General features: G+C 57.4%; 5 protein-coding genes across 5 annotated transcripts; 2 read left to right on the top strand and 3 right to left on the bottom strand.

Annotated features, from left to right (window-relative positions):
- Nucleotides 1-285: 285 nt before the first annotated feature.
- QBC33DRAFT_555461 (phosphatase 2C-domain-containing protein) lies at nucleotides 286-2,341 on the top strand (the record flags this gene model as incomplete). Its single annotated transcript, XM_060429645.1, has 8 exons — nucleotides 286-321; nucleotides 357-488; nucleotides 547-856; nucleotides 973-1,046; nucleotides 1,106-1,190; nucleotides 1,262-1,468; nucleotides 1,529-1,789; nucleotides 1,929-2,341. 8 exons carry the CDS (start codon nucleotides 286-288, stop codon nucleotides 2,339-2,341), a joined length of 1,518 nt encoding a protein of 505 aa, XP_060287177.1.
- Nucleotides 2,342-3,478: 1,137 nt separating this feature from the next.
- QBC33DRAFT_555462 (putative pentatricopeptide repeat domain-protein) lies at nucleotides 3,479-5,698 on the bottom strand (the record flags this gene model as incomplete). The annotated part of the gene is made up of 1 exon (XM_060429646.1): nucleotides 3,479-5,698. One exon carries the CDS (start codon nucleotides 5,696-5,698, stop codon nucleotides 3,479-3,481), a length of 2,220 nt encoding a protein of 739 aa, XP_060287178.1.
- A 342-nt stretch (nucleotides 5,699-6,040) lies between these two features.
- Nucleotides 6,041-7,432, bottom strand: QBC33DRAFT_555463 (uncharacterized protein; the record flags this gene model as incomplete). Its single annotated transcript, XM_060429647.1, has 2 exons — nucleotides 6,041-7,080; nucleotides 7,135-7,432. 2 exons carry the CDS (start codon nucleotides 7,430-7,432, stop codon nucleotides 6,041-6,043), a joined length of 1,338 nt encoding a protein of 445 aa, XP_060287179.1.
- An 848-nt stretch (nucleotides 7,433-8,280) lies between these two features.
- Nucleotides 8,281-9,371, top strand: QBC33DRAFT_566425 (uncharacterized protein). The gene is made up of 3 exons (XM_060430459.1): nucleotides 8,281-8,549; nucleotides 8,638-8,753; nucleotides 8,849-9,371. The coding sequence occupies exons 1-3, from the start codon at nucleotides 8,438-8,440 to the stop codon at nucleotides 9,014-9,016; spliced, it is 396 nt and encodes a 131-aa protein (XP_060287180.1). The 5' UTR covers nucleotides 8,281-8,437; the 3' UTR covers nucleotides 9,017-9,371.
- On the bottom strand, nucleotides 9,148-12,544 carry QBC33DRAFT_526324 (PRP1 splicing factor). Its single transcript, XM_060426891.1, has 3 exons — nucleotides 12,459-12,544; nucleotides 11,941-12,381; nucleotides 9,148-11,806 (listed from the first exon to the last, which is right to left on the bottom strand). The coding sequence occupies exons 2-3, from the start codon at nucleotides 12,279-12,281 to the stop codon at nucleotides 9,388-9,390; spliced, it is 2,760 nt and encodes a 919-aa protein (XP_060287181.1). The 5' UTR covers nucleotides 12,282-12,381; nucleotides 12,459-12,544; the 3' UTR covers nucleotides 9,148-9,387.
- Nucleotides 12,545-13,338: the final 794 nt, after the last annotated feature.

Here is a 13,338-nt window from a genome sequence, read left to right on the forward strand (position 1 = left end):
CCCCGCTTCCACCACCCAATTCCAATTCGCTCGACGTACCAGGGAGGCAGCACCCGCCGCAAAACCGCCAACCCGCAAACTCGCAACCTGGGGCTGCGACTGGAAACTTCAAGCCTTGGCCAATCTAACTTCAGCAACGTCATTGTCAAACCTGGCCTGTCAGGCCAATACATTACCCTAGGCAAATTCTGACTCTGGCCCGACTTGTTCTCCCGTCCGACATAACCTCCAGCCCACCTTCCCCCACGGCAGCCGCATTGCTGCCAAACCCACCCTTCCTTCACCATGGGTCAGACACTCTCTGAGCCCGTTGTTGAAAAGGTATGTGCGATCCAGTTCCTGTCTTATTTTCCCAGCATTCCCGCGAGATCCCGACTACCCCTCTGACGACGGTGGCCTACCAACCTGTGTTGGGCCACGCGACCATGATCCGCTTGTCCGAGGTTCTGTCCACAACAACTCCCTCGACCGAGCGGATATCACACCTCGTATTTTCTATGCAAGACTCCTCAGACCTAAGCGCTAACCAAGTGACACAATCCTCAGACCTCCGCAAATGGCGAAGACGACCGGTTGATCTATGGCGTGTCGGCCATGCAAGGCTGGCGCATCAGCATGGAAGACGCGCATACTACAGTCCTCAACCTCCTAGCCTCCAACAAGGACGCTGAAAAGTCACACGCGAGCAGGCTCTCCTTCTTCGGTGTCTACGACGGTCACGGCGGAGATAAGGTTGCCCATTTCGCCGGCGAGAACATCCATCACATCATCGCAAAGCAGGAGACATTCAAGGCTGGTGATTATGAGCAAGCCATGAAGGATGGATTCCTGGCAACCGACCGAGCGATACTGAATGGTATGATATGCTGTGATATGTCACTGGGAGTTGCGATGGGATCTTTCCTGCTGCCACGGCTGGCAAGAAACCTTGCCTTTTTGGGAACCAGTCGGCTGATGAAGTGATGTGAACAGACCCCAAGTACGAAGAGGAAGTATCCGGCTGCACAGCTTGTGTTGGCCTCATCACGGGAGACAAGATCTACATTGTTGGTCACCTCCTGCTCCCAAGTTTGCCCGCCTGCATTTGTTAATGAGAGGTCCCCAGGCAAACGCTGGAGACTCGAGAAGCGTCTTGGGTGTCAAAGGCCGTGCGAAGCCCCTGTCATTTGACCATAAACCACAAAACGAAGGTACTTATTATCTCCAACTCTTGCTCTACTGCGAAAATCTCCCCTGATGCTAACTTATGTCTTGTGTGAAGGGGAGAAAGCGCGGATTACAGCTGCCGGCGGGTTTGTCGACTTCGGCCGGGTCAATGGCAACCTTGCCCTCTCAAGGGCCATTGGAGACTTTGAATTCAAGAAGAGCGCCGACCTAGCACCGGAGCAACAGATTGTCACTGCTTACCCTGATGTTGTGGTACATGATTTGGGAGAGGATGACGAGTTCCTTGTCCTTGCCTGCGATGGTGAGCTCTCTAACCTTGTTCCAATGTTACACTGATTATTAACCCTCTGATCCTCTTCAGGCATCTGGGACTGCCAGTCCTCTCAGGCAGTTATCGAGTTCGTTCGACGGGGTATTGCTGCCAAACAGGAATTGGAGAAGATCTGTGAGAACATGATGGACAACTGCCTGGCTTCAAACTCTGAGACTGGTGGCGTCGGCTGTGACAACATGACCATGATCATTGTTGGCTTCCTCAGGGGTCGGAGTAAGGAGGAGTGGTATGAGGAGATTGCTAGACGGGTTGCCAATGGGGACGGCCCTTGCGCCCCCCCGGAATACGGTGAGCAGCGACTTCAATCAGCTTGATTGGCCCTTCCGCATCACATTTCTGTCCCTCCCAATTAGTTTACGCCTGTGATGGGCTCTACCCCTCTCCTTTTTAGGAGGGCAATAAACGCTAATATGCTGTCTGACCGTAGCCGAATTCCGAGGTCCCGGGGTACATCATAACTTTGATGACAGTGACAGCGGATACGATGTCGACTCGGAGCAGAAGAGTGGCAAGACTTTCGGGATTGGTGGATACAAGGGCCGCATCATCTTCTTGGGTGATGGCACTGAAATCCTTACCGACTCGGACGATACCGAGATGTTTGACAACTCGGAGGAAGACAAAGACCTTGCAAGTCAGGTGTCAAAGGGCTCGACTTCCGGTTCGGAAGATGATGCTGCCGAGGGCGCGGAGGGCGAGGCCAAGGGAGCCAGCCAGCAGGAGAAGCCGAGTGAGGATGGGAAGACGGCGACGAGTCAGTCTGCCCCTGACTCCGAGCCGAAACCCGAGACCAAATCCGACGAGGCAAAGGTCTCTGGGGAGGCCAAGAAGGACGAATGACTGGCACTGCAATGACCTGGGTACTCATGAATGACGGTTCAAGACGGGTCGTGGAAAGGGGGGACAGGGAAAGTCGGCGCTGGCAGAACTCGATGGAGGGGAAGGGCCCTGTTGTTTTTGCGTGTTTCTCTACATTATCTCTCTCTCTCTCTCGCTCTCACTCGCTCTCTCACTCTCTGCTGCCACCGCCGGGCAGGCGTCGATGTTTGCCGCTGTCTTGCCGCCGGTGTACTGGTGTCGATAGCTGCATATACCTCCCCTTTCCGGCCTGGCCCCCGCATTGGGGTCCGAATTCCAAGTTGAACGAAACGAATATCCGCTTGTCTCGTCCCTCCTCCACCTTTCCTTTTCTCTATTTGACGCCACAACACCCACACCGACATACAAATCGGAAAAGTTGCGACAGCTCCGAACTGACACCCCTCCCCACGCACTCCACGAGGGGCCTGGGAGGCGATGCATGCGTCCGGAGGCGAGAAGGGCCCCTGGGCGGGGTATAGGCTGCGCGGAGGGGGGTTCTGCTAGGGAAAAGAAACGCTGGGGATTTGATAACTGCAGCGACGGGTTTGTTTTAGCAAATGCATGTGATTTCGGGGGGATCATGTAGTTTTGTTTGCGTGGCCATGTGATGTGTTGGACGGACCGACTTTTTTAGACATCGAAACCTTAACCTGCCTACCTGCGCATATACACTGAACTTTGAAGTTAGGTTTACTATTTTTGACTCTTTTCGAGTCTTGCAGTTTCTTCGGTGCTAGGTCATCGTAAGTTATCTCTCGGGCATAGGTATTGGAGCAGACACACACACACGTACACTGCGTACTAGCGGAGGAGCAGGGGGATCGATCCCGGTACTCAGATTGCTGTTTCATGGTTTTTCGTTCTCAGATGACAATATGTAGACGGCGAGTTCAACACGTCTCTCTATAGGTATATCAAGACACACCATGGTTTGTAATGTACACAAAAATCTACACATATAGATCTATATCATTCCCAGGGATACCCGCCGCCCGCCCGTACTCCGTAGGTCCACTTTCTACGATGGTGATTATTTCCCCTTTGAATCGGACAACCCAGGCATCTATCTAGACAACAGACATTCCCCCCTCGTCCGAACCGTCCTCGTCCCAATCCTCATCCCCGAACCGAAGCGTCAGCGTCGCCGCCTCCCCCCCACACCCGCCTCCGCCTCCGCGTCGGCAGCGCCACGGGCCCCACAACGATGTCTTGTTCTTCTTCTTCCTCCTCCTCGCCGCCCTCCGCCCCCGCCGAGGAGGAGGCGCCCAGGCGGCGGCGCCGTCGCACCCGCAGCAGCCGGGCGTCGCGGGCCAGCGCCTCCCTCAGCAGGGCGCTCAGCGGGGCGGCGGGCTCCCAGTCGCGGTGTCGGCGCCTGTACCACTGCATCATCTGGCGCATGGGGTCGTCGGCGTCGGCGTCGGCGTCCGGGTTATCCCGCACCGCGGGGTCGGATCCGGCTTCGGCGTAGTCGCTCGTCACCTCGTTGACGAGCAGGGCTTGTATGGTATGCGCGTCGTCGTCGCCATCGCCGTTGCCGTCGCCGGCTGTGGCGGTTGACGACGACGACGCCGTCGCCGCCCCGGCGCCCTTCCGCAGGAGGTCGGCGGCGCGGCGGCGCATGCGGTAGCTGGTCTTGTTGACGAGGCAGCTGTAGCGCCAGACGAGGCCGGTGACGTGGGGCAGCTTGTGGCGCCAGCCCAGCTCGGAGAGGAGGTGGTAGGTGATTGCGTCCGGGACGGCGGCCCCTCTTTGTTGTTGTTCGGCGGTGTTGTTGCTGTTGTTGCTGTTATCAAATCGCTCGAGCAGGTCGACGGCTCGGTGGAGGTCGTTCTGGACCTTGCAGTGCGTCAGGGCCGTGTTGAGGGCGACGACGTCGGGGCCACCGGGTATGCTACGGGACATGACGTCGAGGAAGTCGCCGCAGTCGTCGAACCGGCCGTGCCGGCCGAGGATCTCGATGATCTTGTTGCCGGCGTCACGGCTGAGCCAGTCTGAACCGTAGAGGGCGTCTTGGTCCGTAAGAAAAGTCTGCAGGTCCTTGCCCTGCTGGATGGCGCGGTCGATGTCGTGGGATGCCATCTCCTTGGCGACCTCTCTGGCGGCCGAGGGGCTGTCGAGCAGCTCCGTGTGGTTCATGGCGTGGAGGATGTACCGCTTGACCTCCTCGCTCTTGATCAGGCGCAGGAAGAGAATCCAGGTCCGGAGGTTCGGCCGGTGCCCGCGCTTGACCATGAGGTTCGTGGTCATCGAGAAGCTCCGCAGGTCGCGGGCCTTGACTGCGGACTCGGCCAGGAGGTTGAAGACCTCGGTGTCCATTCGCATGCCAAACATCTCCATGCGGACGAACAGCGCCCGGGAGTGGGGCCGGAAGGTGTGGCCCTTCCGAGCCATGAAGGCGAGGGCCATCTTGAACGCCGAGCTTGACAGCGCTGGTCGGGCTGTTGGGTCGTTGAAGGTTTGGTGCAGCTGTTGGATGACGGCTTCGTCGTGGCTCATCCCCTTCGGATAGATGGTTGAGGCAAGGGTTGGAGGGAGGCGGCCCATCGTCAGGGCGATTACGTACTCCTCAAGCGACCTTTTTGTCCAACTGCTCGGTCGAGGGATGTCCTCTGCTCTTCTTGTGAGGGCATATGGCCTCGCAAAGCTGGTCTGGCCGTCCCAGATAGATACGGGAGGGGTTGAGCTCGTCTCTTGACCCTCTAGTGGATAGAGGCTGCCGCTGCGGTCAACAGGTCTCGACAAGAGAACGCTTGTAATCTTCTTTGTCACGCTGAGAATATCCTCGATCGCCTTGTCAATGGCACGTCGATCGCCCGAGAGTAGCAGCGTCTGAGGCCCATCCTTTGCAGCCCCAGACTCGATTTTCATCGTCACCCCAGTCCTCGACTGAATGTCCCAGATATTGTCCACCGCGTCCGAAAAGAGCAGGCTGGCAGCATCTTCGGGAAGGACGACCTCGACGGTATCCTCGGAGTACTTGGGTGTCCAGACGGTGAGGGTATGCAGGACGGCCCGCCAGTTCGGCGGCGGCGCGGACTGGGCGGCGCGGATGCGCTCGAGCCGCAGCTGCGCCGTTATGCCCTGGTGGTTTCTGCGCTCGCTCCGCTGGGTTTCGCGACGATGGGGGTACTCGATCCGGGGCTCGACGAGGACCGATTCTCGGGGCCCATGCTGGCGGACGGGGAGGGTTACGAGCCGGTCGACCAGCGTGACCGGCGACACGACGCCTTTCGACGGTGATGGCCTCCCATCCCTGGAAGCTGCATCTGCATCTGCGGCTGCGCCTGGTTCGTTATCAAGACTATTGTCGCGTCTCCGTGAGGACAGTAGGCGCATACGCTGGTAAGGGACGAACGGGATAGGATGGGCCCTGGGAATCAAGGAGAGCCCACGAACACCAATTCGGGCTCTCCATATCGATTTGACTCCCAGGGACATTTGCTATAACTGAAGCATCGTCTGGTTAAGACTTGCGAGATCATCATGGATTTGCTTGGGGGCAAGATCCATTTTTGATAATTGCGTCGGAGGTCGGGAAGCACATGCCCGCTCCCCCACAGTGCGAATCCGGCGCCAAACTGTATTTTGTACTATGTACGGGGATATCATGAAGCGTTAGAGTTGCAATGTAAGGCCAGGGTATACACAATAAGTTAGACAGACAGAAGGGGTCTCGTGCTAAGGCTGAGCTCTCTTCGGATCAGGGCCTGCGGGTCCGCTCTTATCCAACCCTCGCCATGCGTCGTCCCATCCCTCGCCACCGTCAACGGCACCCTTGGACTTGCCCTCCTCGGCCATTGCTTTTACATCGCTCCAGTATTCCAGTTTCTTGACCTCTTCGTCTGCTTGCTTGACTGCCGCTGCCAGGTCTGCAGCTCTGCGTCTGAGGGTGTCCGAGTCATCTTCTTCCAGTTTCTTTTGCGTCTCATCGTGCACTTCCGTCAGTCTTGCAAGGAGCACTTTCCTCGAAGCCTGGAACACGAAGAGGGCCATGATATCGTGCATCTCTTCTTGTAGGTGGATGAGGTCATCATGCTGCCCATGCTCTAGATAGTTGTCCACGGCCTCGATTTTCTCCCTGTCGATTCTCGATACGCGCAGAGCCGAGAGAAGCGACTCCATGTCCTCGATGTCTGGTCTCTCCAGCTCCTCGGTCTCGGCTGCCTGGCTGGTGCCCGTGCTTATGATGCTCCCGCGGCGGCTTGCCGTCGCCCTGCTTGGACTTCGGCTGTGGCTAGCGGCCGAGGCAGGCCGGATTGTGAAGTATTCCGGGTTGAGCCTAAGGGGGTCTTGCGGCGTGTATGATGTGCCTTTCTTGACCCGTCTCCGAATCCATGCGCGTCTCCGGACAAAGGAATTCCACCAACTTGGGCCGTGCCAGGAGAAATTCTTGGTGAACATGAACGAGTATTCCCATCCGTCTTCATCGACGCCGTCGTCGTGGTTGATCTTCCACTCCGGCCATGCCCATTCCCAGCTCGGGTCTGGCACTTGAGCTGTCTGGGTATCTGTCGGGCTATGCCTATGGGCAGAGTTTGTCCATGCCGCCGGATCGAGGTTTCCGAGGGCTTTAGATGAGAAAAGGGGTATGCCGCATAGGAAGCCGCCGCGCTGGTTCTCGTAGAGGATATCGATTGCAGATTCGGGGGACTTCGGCTTGACTTTGACGGTTTGATTCCCACCCTTTGGCTGATTGTCCTCCGCGGCAGGCGTTGGCTCTGTTACGGAGATTAGAAAGAACATTTCGGCGCCAGGAAGAATTTGAAACTCACCTTCTATCTCGACAAGAGGGTTTTTAATAGCAGTCGGCTGGCCGCTATTGTCAGCTTGGCCACCGCCCTGGGTTGGCCCATCATGACCCGCGGTGGCATTGTCAACGGCTGGTGGAGAATCCAGGCCGGACGACGAAGGACCCGCAACGATACCGGGCTCAGACGTAGATGAGCGGAGGGCTCCTTCTTCCAAACTCGGCGCCCCAAGGTCTGACGTTGAATGGTCAACGAGGTTGATTTCGTGATCAAAGTCGCTATCCTTGAGGGGTGGAGCTCGGCGCGAGCTGCGAGGCTTCATCCTTGATATTGCTGCTGGACATGTGCCTCACCATGGCGAATTGCTCCTGAAGCGCCACAACAGTGTGTCGGTCAAGCCAAACTACAACAAGATTGCCATTGAGTGATGACGGCGACGTCCGCGATTATGTTGGAAGATGTGTCGCGAACTTGGCCAGAATCTTGGCAGCCTTGCGAGGGTGATTTCAGCTTCGGACCCCTGACACTCTGAACAGGCCAATGCAGCTACCAAGACCAAAGCAAAACAAGACAAGACAAGGATGCTCAGAATGACAGCCTAACCCGATCGAAGAATGCGTTCCTAGTAGTGGATGTGAAGCTCGAACTAGATGCCTGGGTCCGGGCAATGGGAATGATGTAATGGGTCGCAAAGCTACCTTCTTGCGGGCGGTTCCAAGCTGTTACGGCTATATGTACGCATAGAGCTAAGGGTCGGTACCTGCTTGGTGCAATAGGTAGATAGCGCCAGCTTCACGAAACGGCAGCCCCGACTGCCATCAACCGACCGCCTGGCCTATAAGCACCTACAGAGGCAAAGAGGTAGGTCAGTATCGCCAAGAATCTGTTCCTCGTAACAGAATCATATGTTGTAGGTCTGCAGGATGATCTTCCTAATAGATCTCAGATCACCAAATTTGCGAAGGTACCTAGGCAGGTACAGTACCTAGGCACCTAGCACGCTGGAGGCTAGCAGCCCAGCTATGTTCTGGCAAATGTGGGGACAGCCCAAGAGCTCCTCCTCCGCACTACGTCATTCAATGAGCAAAGGGACATTCACCAGTATGAGGTACCTCCACCAAGGTTGGGTACCGTACCACAGCAGATCATGCCATAGCATTTAATTCGCCATGACCCCTCTTGCCCCTCCAGCTTCGTCCAGGCTATATCACCCAACGACCTTCCTCCATCTCCAAATCTTCATCGACAATCAATCCAACTTCAACCCGCCTGAGTCGCTGAATCCGAACACTTAACCAGTCAACACCACTCATATCCATCAGCCACCATGTCCAGATCGCGAGCCCCCATCCTTCTCGGCCTCACCGCAGCCGGCGGCGTCGGCTACTACCTGTACACATCCGGTGGCCGGCCCAAGGTCGCCGAGAAGCAATTCGAGAGTCAGTTTCCTCCACCTCCCCTCTCTTCCCTCCCCGACGCGGCCCCCCGAACTGCCTGAGCTTTTCGCAGTCTAACTCCTCCACGCAGGCGACGTCCACAAGGCCACAGCAAAGGCGAAGGAAGTCCTCCCCCACCGCGGCGCCGATGCCGAGAAGGAGGGCAAGAAGCTCGGCCAGGAGGCCGGCGCCAAGTTCGACAACGCAGTAAGTTCTGTCCCGTCCCATTGCGGCCCTGCCAGCATTGCCATCGGAGGTAGAAGTCGCCTTTACCTTATATCTAACACTCTGGGCTCAACAAGGTTGCCGCCGCGAACAAGGAGTACTCGAAAGCAAAGAGCGAGGCAGAGTCGTACGCCAAGGAGACCAAGGCCGACACGATGAAGAAGATTGATGAATTTGACCGCAAGGTGGAGGAAGGCACCTCCAAGGCTAAGAGCGGGATCTCGGGCTGGTTCGGAGGGAAATGATTTGTTGCGTCGTTTCGGTTTCCTTAAGGTGATGGATGGATGGATAGTTAGGTTCTCTGGGTTGTGTAATTGTGCAATTGAATTTCGCTTCGGCAGAATGGACATGGAATTTTTGGAGTAGCAAACTCTCTGCTTTCAACTCGGGGTTGGGATGACTTGTAACTTTGAAATATCACCACGTCTCAACTGTTCAGGCCAAGTCCGTATGTATGCTAATGGTATCCATGCGTACATCATTCACGAATTCGTGTTAGAGAACATGTAGCAAACAAGGGAATTAGGATTCTCTTCCCAGGATATCACGCAAGTACAGACTACCTAATACATCATCACCCCGGTAGTGCCCACCGGCCCGACCGACCGTCCCCGTATCACTGCAGCGAAGCCGCGACCAAGCGCAGCACCTCCTCGGGCTTCTTCTTCGCGTTCTTGGGGTCCTTCGCCACGGCTGCCCAGTACTCGCCGTGCCTGGGCTCGACCATGCGCAGCTTGGAGAGCAGCTCCTCGCGCTTCTCGTCGGTGCCGTGCTGCAGCAGGAACTTGTAGTACCAAGCCCACGTGTCGCCGACGCCGCTGTCGAGCACCAGCGCCCGCTCGAACCAGTTCTGCGCCTTCTCCAGGCGGCGGTCGCCCCAGAAGCACCGCGCCACCGTCACCGACACGGTCGGGTCGGCCTCGGCCTGCTTGACGGCCTCGACGCTGAGGGTACGCCGCTGCGTGCGCGGCTCGAGGTGCAGGATGCGCTCGCTCCAGAGCAGCCCGCTCTTGGGCATCTGCTGCAGCGCCGTGGCCATGAGCGCCTTGGCCTGGTTGGCGTTGCCCGCCCGCCGCTCGACCCGGATGAGCTCGCACCACAGCTCGGGCGACTTGGGCACCGCCTGGCGCGCCCGGTCGAGGACGCTGCGCGCCTTGACGATGAGGCCGTTGCGCTCCTCGAGCCGCGAGTACAGGAGCCACAGCGGGATCGACGACGGCACCGCCTTCACGCCCGTGCTGTAGGCTTCCCGGGCTTGCGGGACCTTGCCCAGGTCTTCGTAGATCTGTCCCTTCATCATCCACAGCTTCGCGGCCGCGGGGAAGAGCTGCAGCGCGTCCTGTACCAGGTCCAAGGCCGCCTCGCTGTCGCCCTGCTGACGCTCGAAGGCGACGCTCCTCATCCATACCCTGTCGGTCGGGGCATTCTGGCGAGCTGTCTTTAGGAGTTCCCTTGCCTGGTCGGTGAATCCGTTGTCAGACTCTAGCTTGACCGCGGCCAGCCAGATGTCTTCGTTGTCTGGATTCTGGGTGAAGGCTCTGCCGAGGACTCGTCTCGACTCGTCCAGATCCCCGGACTGCCACCTCTCCTTGGCAAGCATTAACCACATAACCTCGCTATGTGGGCAGGCTTCCACCGCCTTCTCCAGAACCTGGCATAGGGCCTCCTTCGTGCCGTGATTTCTCTCGAGATCCACCGCCGCCAGCCACAGCGTCTTGCTAGTGACAAAGACTCGCAGAGCGTAGGCATATATCGCCCTGGCAGTCTCGAACTTGTCCCTGGCGATGCTGCTCTTGGCGTCTTCCATCCATACGTCCTTGCGGTCGTCGTCTTCGTCCAGACCCCAGCCCAGGGTTTCCCGGACGATGTTGCCGCAGGTGACGACGGCGCCCTCGTCCTCGCACTTCTCCGCCTCGGCGATCCACTCTTCCCGCTTCGGCATCGCCGACCTCTTGGCGAGGAACCTCACGGCGTTCTTCATTACCGACGTGTTGCCGCCGTCGCCCAGCTGCTCCTCCAGCCGCGCCGCGGCAATCCAGATCTCGTGCGAAGACGGGATGGCCTTGCCTGCCTTGTTGAGCACCTTCCGGGCATTTGCTGGCGCCTCGAGGCGGGCGAGGGCCAGCCAGAGATCCACGGATCCGGGAATGAGTTCGGTCGCCTTGGCAAGGAGGAGCCGCGCATCTTCGGGATCCTCCTCGAGGTTGACGGCCTCTTTCCAGAGCGCCTCGGACTCGGGGATCTGGTCCAAGGCCAGGCGGATGACTTTCTTTTTCGACCGGGCATCGGTCTCGAGCGTCATCGCCTCGACCCAGAGCCGCACCGACCTGGGGTTGGCCTTGATGGCCTCCGCTGCGACGACCTTTGCGTTTCGGTTCTCGTTGAGGCGGATGTTTTCGATCCAGATGTCCTCGCTCTTCGGGCAGTGCTTGCAGCCCGATGCAATCATGGCACGCGCGGCACCAGGCTTGCCCGCATACTCTTCTAACCTTGCCGCTGCAACCCAGGCCGGAGCATGGGTAGGATTCGTATCAACGGCCGATTTAAGCATCCTCCGGAATTGGTCGATGTCTCCAATGCTCTGCTCGGCACCCTCACGCTTCGAGAGTGACGTCAGGTAGCCCTTCGGGTCGATGCTGGTAGAGCTACCGACTACCGAATCTCTGCCGCTGCTGTGCGAAGCCTGGTCAAGTCTCGCCTGGAGGACCTTGTCTCTGGCGGCGCCAATCTTTGCGAAATCCGTCGTCGTACCGCCCTTTTGGGCCTCTGTGTTTCCGCCATCGTCCGCCACGGTTGTCCCAAACTCGGACGAGTCCCGGGCGGCGGCGAGTACGCTGTCGGGTACGGCGTAGAACTTCTCATGCCGGGCCTGTCGGGCCCTCTTGGTCCTTCCGGTGAGATCTTTGACGTCGGGTAGACTTGCCCATTCCTCGTCGGTGACGGTTCCGAGGGCGCGCTTCAGATCGGCAAACTGCTGCTGGATCTTGGGGTTCTTGCGTTCGTACTCGTCTGTCTCGGCTTTCTCTCGTGCTTCCCTGTACGTAATAGGCTGGTCGGTACTCTGTTCATCAATTTGAACCGATAAACCAGATGCTTGGCGTCGAAAACGATGGTTGTGCGAGGGGCGCGAGGGGACGAAATGTGCTGAATAGAAATGGGGGTCACTAACCTTTGCCTCTGACGGCGCCTTGCCATCTTGTCGTCCACCTCCTTCCATATCTGATCGGCCTCCTCGTCATCCTTCTCGTAGATGCCTCCAGCGAAAAGACCGACTTCGTTGTCGGGGTCCTGATATCTACTATCGTCCTCGTTATCGTCCCCTTCTTTGGCTTCCGTGAGCCCGAGCTGTGCCGAGCGTTTTGCGACCGCCGCCTTGATCTGGTCCTCGCTGGGACCTTCGCGCGCCGGGCCAAGATCCGACCGCGTTGTGAATCCTGTTGCGCCTCGGCCGAGACCGGCCACGTAGTTCTCTGGCGCGGGCTGGCTGAGGAAGTCGCGCCGAGTAGCCATCTCGATCGACGTCTTTGGAAGCACCGGGGAGCTGGACAATTACCACCACGATGGCTTGTTTGCGAAAGTTGACGCGATAATCAGTATTCAAATCCGCACTCTGCATGAAAACTGGGTTAGACTATGGAGGCATCTGATAGGCGGAAGCTAGCTTTTCGGATAAACTATGCACCATACCTAGCCGAATCGGGCTCTACCGGGCCGTGACAGCTGGCGGTCGGGTCCATCCACTTTTTCAACACGAGTGTGGAGGCGGCTCAGGGTCGAGAAAAGTTCCGGAGGACGTAGATTTCTTGTCCTCCGGAACTTCATCCCAGTCCCTCTGAGTTGTATATCATCTCAATCTCGGTATTGTAATACTACGCTCTTAGACATCAGTTATCGCAATCTTTGAGATGATGACAAGTTACAGCATTACAATCTTAATGGAGTCGACATGGCGCTGAGCTGGCGCTGAGTCAACCAAATTTGACACGGCGATTTCAAACCCCGGGAGACGGGAACAAGCCTAGGCGGAATGGTTTCACACAACTTCTCGCTGTCTTCCCCTTTGCTATCTAGTTCCCAGGTGCGGTATGTGAAATACGCATTTTTCTTGAGGCGAAAACATACGAAACAAGAGTCGAGTATGGAAGTATACGGTCTAAGAGGACGATATAACTCAGCGTCAAGGTGTCTTCTGAGTATAAAAAGGGTGGCCTGGGAGTATACCAGACATTGTCTTACCGGGTATTTGGAAGCATCGTTCCGCATTAGGAGCAAGCGCGGGACATGCTCACGTAACACACAACCAGTTGGATGGCGCCTCGTACGGCGTCGAATCAATGTGACTCCCGACACGACAGTGACCACTTTGTGGCATGTCGGGAAAACTGGACGAAAATACGGTGAGCCTATGGTAAATAAATAAATGGGAAACCCATTGACTTGAATGTTGTGGTTGTGTATCACGAATGCTGTGACTATGGTCGGGATCCAACAACCCTCTGCCTGGGACGCTGGGATAACCAACTCGATCCGCCCTCACCCCGACGAGAACAAAAGCTAATTGCCTTGG

The sequence above is a fragment of the Phialemonium atrogriseum genome, assembly GCF_030411735.1.
Source record: "Phialemonium atrogriseum strain 8032-3 unplaced genomic scaffold QBC33scaffold_3, whole genome shotgun sequence".
Classification (NCBI taxonomy): Eukaryota; Fungi; Ascomycota; class Sordariomycetes; order Cephalothecales; family Cephalothecaceae; genus Phialemonium; species Phialemonium atrogriseum.

What these genes read in the sequence shown, in the direction of transcription:
- QBC33DRAFT_526324 (XM_060426891.1), bottom strand. Translation starts at nt 12,281, where the DNA reads ATGGCTACTCGGCGCGACTTCCTCAGCCAGCCCGCGCCAGAGAACTAC. An exon ending in AGGCGCCGTCAGAGGCAAAG is followed by an intron (nt 11,807 to 11,940) that starts GTTAGTGACCCC and finishes TATTACGTACAG; the next exon opens with GGAAGCACGAGAGAAAGCCG.
- QBC33DRAFT_566425 (XM_060430459.1), top strand. Translation starts at nt 8,438, where the DNA reads ATGTCCAGATCGCGAGCCCCCATCCTTCTCGGCCTCACCGCAGCCGGC. An exon ending in CGCCGAGAAGCAATTCGAGA is followed by an intron (nt 8,550 to 8,637) that starts GTCAGTTTCCTC and finishes TCCTCCACGCAG; the next exon opens with GCGACGTCCACAAGGCCACA. An exon ending in GCGCCAAGTTCGACAACGCA is followed by an intron (nt 8,754 to 8,848) that starts GTAAGTTCTGTC and finishes GGGCTCAACAAG; the next exon opens with GTTGCCGCCGCGAACAAGGA.